General features: G+C 28.9%; 1 protein-coding gene across 1 annotated transcript in view; it reads left to right on the top strand.

Annotated features, from left to right (window-relative positions):
• LOC107449532 (cyclic GMP-AMP synthase-like receptor) overlaps positions 1-4066 on the top strand; it is a gene marked incomplete at both ends in the record, with an annotated part of 6800 nt that extends 2734 nt beyond the window's left edge. The window contains 2 exon segments of the mRNA XM_043052344.2: positions 1054-1185; positions 4016-4066. Of these exon segments, the coding sequence (XP_042908278.2) occupies positions 1054-1185; positions 4016-4066 (183 nt within the window).
• Positions 4067-4089: the final 23 nt, after the last annotated feature.

The raw sequence follows: 4089 nt of genomic DNA, 5'->3' as shown, positions 1-4089 counted from the left end.
TTTAATTTTATTTTACTTTGCATGTCTTTTTTCTCTTCGTTTTCATGCATTGTCATCCAATTCTGAACTGTGTGCTAAATTTGAAGTTTGTAGCTAGTCGGGAAGTTAGTTTAAAATCGATTACAAAATTCCACCCGGACAGACATACACGAAGGCAAGTTTATATAAACGTGGTAAAATAAATCTATCTCATTGCCTAAATAAAATCCGTGGTGTTTTGCTCCAAACCACAGATGGGCAATTCATAAGTGGTTATTAATTCTCAGTTAGAGAGACAATTATGAGGAAAATTTCAAAAGAAATCTTATATGGTTCTCTCATCGAAGCCGATTGATGAAATCTAACTTTACAAGTCCCAAAATGGTTTTACAAATAGAAATTAATAACTTCGAGAAATATTTTCTATATTTGATACAAAGTATAACATTATTTTGGAGTTTAAGGACTAAAAAGAAATTTAATAACAAAGTAGTTTTTTTTAACATTTTAAATTTTTTAATGATTTGATAATTTCTGTTGTTTTTACTGACACTTGGACAAGCCAAGCTAGCCAGCCATTACACTGACTTCAGCAAATTAAGTCCGATTGTCTAATCATTGGGCTACCACGGCCCGGATATTTCCGTCTTCAAATGAGTATTAAACACTATTCTTTTTTTTATATCCGTCGTTGAACAGCCGACCCAATTTTGGGTTTACGACTACTAATGTTCAACTCCATAGCCTTGTAATTTTGAATTAATCCAAAAGACAAGGAAACTCCTGTATCAGTACCCCAAGAGCTTTTGATTTGTATGGGAGCATGGAGGACTTAGCTACTCGATAGATTTAATGTGCATCAGTCACCATTTACGACACGAGGAGCCTTCGGACTCCTCGTGTCGTAATAATTCCAAGAAAATCGTCGTAAAAAATTCCAAGAGTTCGAGGGATCGAACACTCGAACTCTTGGGCATGGATCCAGCGCCCTACCAACCAGGCTACCCCGGCCTAAATAGTATTCTTGACTTTTATAAATACTGTTGCTTTAGTATGTTGTATTATGATTTATAGCTACTGCGAGATAAAGAAGACTGGAAATGTTTGGCCTCTTATTACTTGAAAACTGTCGTTATGTGGATGGTTTTAGAAATCGATAACGAAGACTACTGGAGGGAAGATAAAATGGATAAGCGCTTTCTTGATGTATTCTTTACATTTATTCTTATATAACTTTTATAATACTTTAATACCTTTTATAATTTGTATGATACTTGTATATTGAAAAAGATGTATATTTTTTTTCTCTATAGTGCGTCAAAAAAAACCTCCCTGAATCCACAATTCTGTGTACTTATAACCGTTATTACTTAACGTTTTGGAGCAGTTGTCACTTTTATATATTCTTATCTGATGCTCTAATTACAAGTGAAAATACATTTTGATATTTTTTAATTAAGAAAAACAATCTAATAGTCATTAAAAATAATCTGTTAGATTTTCGGAATTTTATTTGCTCTGAAATATAAAATTCTAAACAAAATATTTTGAATTTTTTTTCTCACTCGTATTCCTTTTATCAATAATTCATTTTATCAATAATTGATTTTGTCAATCAAATATTGATTGTAAATTAATTATTTCAATTATGAACTGCTTCTTTCAGATCTAATTTGAAGCAAATGAGTGAATATTTGAAAAATCTCTTGGAAGTGAGGCGCGTTGGATGATTTTACCTTTAAAGCATAGAAAGACACCGGCGTCCGGTGCTGTATTTCATAACCAAAATTTATTAAAATGATAAATATAATATTTTTCACTTATTTTGATTTAAAATGAATCAAAATAATGAGAAAAGTATGAAGAATATGTTTAAGGAAAAATCTACGTCAAAAGGATTAATATGCTGCGGTATGTAATAAATTCGAAAGAGCACAACGTTATTTAGCATTCAGACAAATGAAAATCGAATTCGCGTTGACTTCTTAATCTTTAAGTGGCCACATAGAAAACAATAGTATTTAAAAGCCAAAAAACAAAAACAAATTTATTTATTTTTTAAAGTTAGCGAAAAATCTTGTGACAGTGCTAAGAAACTATTTAAAACTTTTAAGTTCGCGTCGATTTCGGGGTGTGATTCGTCTCAGATCTGTTTTGTAACAAAGCACGTGATGTTTTCCCTTTGGCACAAAATTTTTATTAAAGATATTTTTCGTATTTTTTTAATTATTTCGCATTAAGTTGAAATAAGCGGAAATTATATTTAGCATTTTAATATCATAATTTATGGTTATGAAATACAGCATGAAGCATCGGTTTCTTTTTCTGCTTTAAAATTAAAATCTTTCAAACACCGCTCTCTGTCAAACAAATTTAAACGTATCAAAAAATATTATACTAATTATATACATTAATATGATTTATTAATTAATATAGTATTAGTTTTTTAATTTGCACTTATCTATATCTAATACGAAATAGTTTTTCATCATTGAAATTTCTCTAGTCAATTATTGATACATCAATCAATTATTGATGCATTTTTTAATATGAATACAAAAAAAAATTCAAACTACTTTTTTTGGATCTTATATTTTAGTAAAAATATAATTCCAATAATCTAGCAGATCATATTTTTTCAGTAACTATTAGACAGTTTTTTATACTAAAAAAATACCAAAATATATTTTCGTTTGTAATTAGAGCGTCAGAAAAAAATATTTAAAAAGGAGCCCGGTGTTCTATTTGCGTCGAAGGTACAAAATCTGAATACAGTGGAAAAGAAGTTAAATAATTATATTCATGAGCATAAAACCAATGCTTTGAGGGGAGAGAAGAATTGAAAATTATTGAAAGAACAATTGAGACCACTTAGTTGATTCATTTGGGTGTTAATGATGATGATTATAATAATAAAATAAGGAAAACGTAATTTCTTTCTCATTCATATGATAAAAAGAAACAAGCATAAAATAAATGGTCTCATAGGATTTTAACTTAAAATAAAAAATAAAACAAAAATACTTGGAGGCGAAAAATTATGTACCCTCTTTTTAATAATTGGTAAAAAGTTGCACGACCTTCCTGTCAGGTTTCCTAGGAGAGGGAAAATAGGTGAGAATTAAATTATTCTTACCGAATGAGACGATAGGACAATATAAAAGTTATAAGGATTTTATGAACAAAAAGTGCAATGCTTGATTTATATTTATTTATGTATCTGACTTGTTGATGAAATCAATAATTGAACAATCATCCAGGAATATAAATCTTAAATAATACATTAATATCATAATACATAATTTTATATAATAAAATCGTCAATACATAACTTATTTCATTATTGTCAACCTAAAAACAATGTTTTTTAGGTCAGAAACTAAACATCCAATAGCCAAGTCCAAAAGTATGCATACTATTATTTTAAGTTCAATTTTTGAATCAAAGAAGAAAAATCTTTTTTTTCTTCATCTTTGAAATTTTAATTACGTTGTTCTTTCTTATACTTTCAACAACTCAAGCATGTCTTAGATACTAATTCAATTCAAGCAAGTATTCGATACTTATTCATTTAAAGTGTAAATTAGTATCCTTATTTGAATAAGTATCCAACTTGCTGGATACTTATTCAAATAAGGCGCAACTTAGATATTTATTCAATTCAAACACATCTTAGATACAAATTCAACTCAAAAGTGTCTTTTATACTTCTATTTGAGCGTGTCTTAGATATTCATTAAATTCAAGCGTACTTTCTATATTTTATTCAGTTTAAGTATGCGTCAGATACTTATTTAATTGAAACGTGTCTTCAAAACTTATTCAATTGAAGCGTGTCTTAAATACTCATTAAATTCTAGCGTGTCTTAGATACTCATTAAACTCACACGTGTCTTAGATACTCATTAAATTCAAACGTGTGTCTTAGATACACCGTGCGTCTTAACTTATTCAATTCAAACGTGTCTTAAATGCTCATTATTGAAATTCCAGACTTGCATATGTATTATTTTCAATCATTCCGTTTTTATTTTAGGCTCTTCAAAAACTGGACAGAGCCGTTGAGCAGAAGAGAATAACTTACCTCACGTGGTAAAATAAATCTATCTC

This window comes from Parasteatoda tepidariorum, chromosome 8 (assembly GCF_043381705.1).
Source record: "Parasteatoda tepidariorum isolate YZ-2023 chromosome 8, CAS_Ptep_4.0, whole genome shotgun sequence".
Lineage (NCBI taxonomy): Eukaryota > Metazoa > Arthropoda > Arachnida > Araneae > Theridiidae > Parasteatoda > Parasteatoda tepidariorum.
This window is presented reverse-complemented; position numbering and strand designations above follow the sequence as displayed.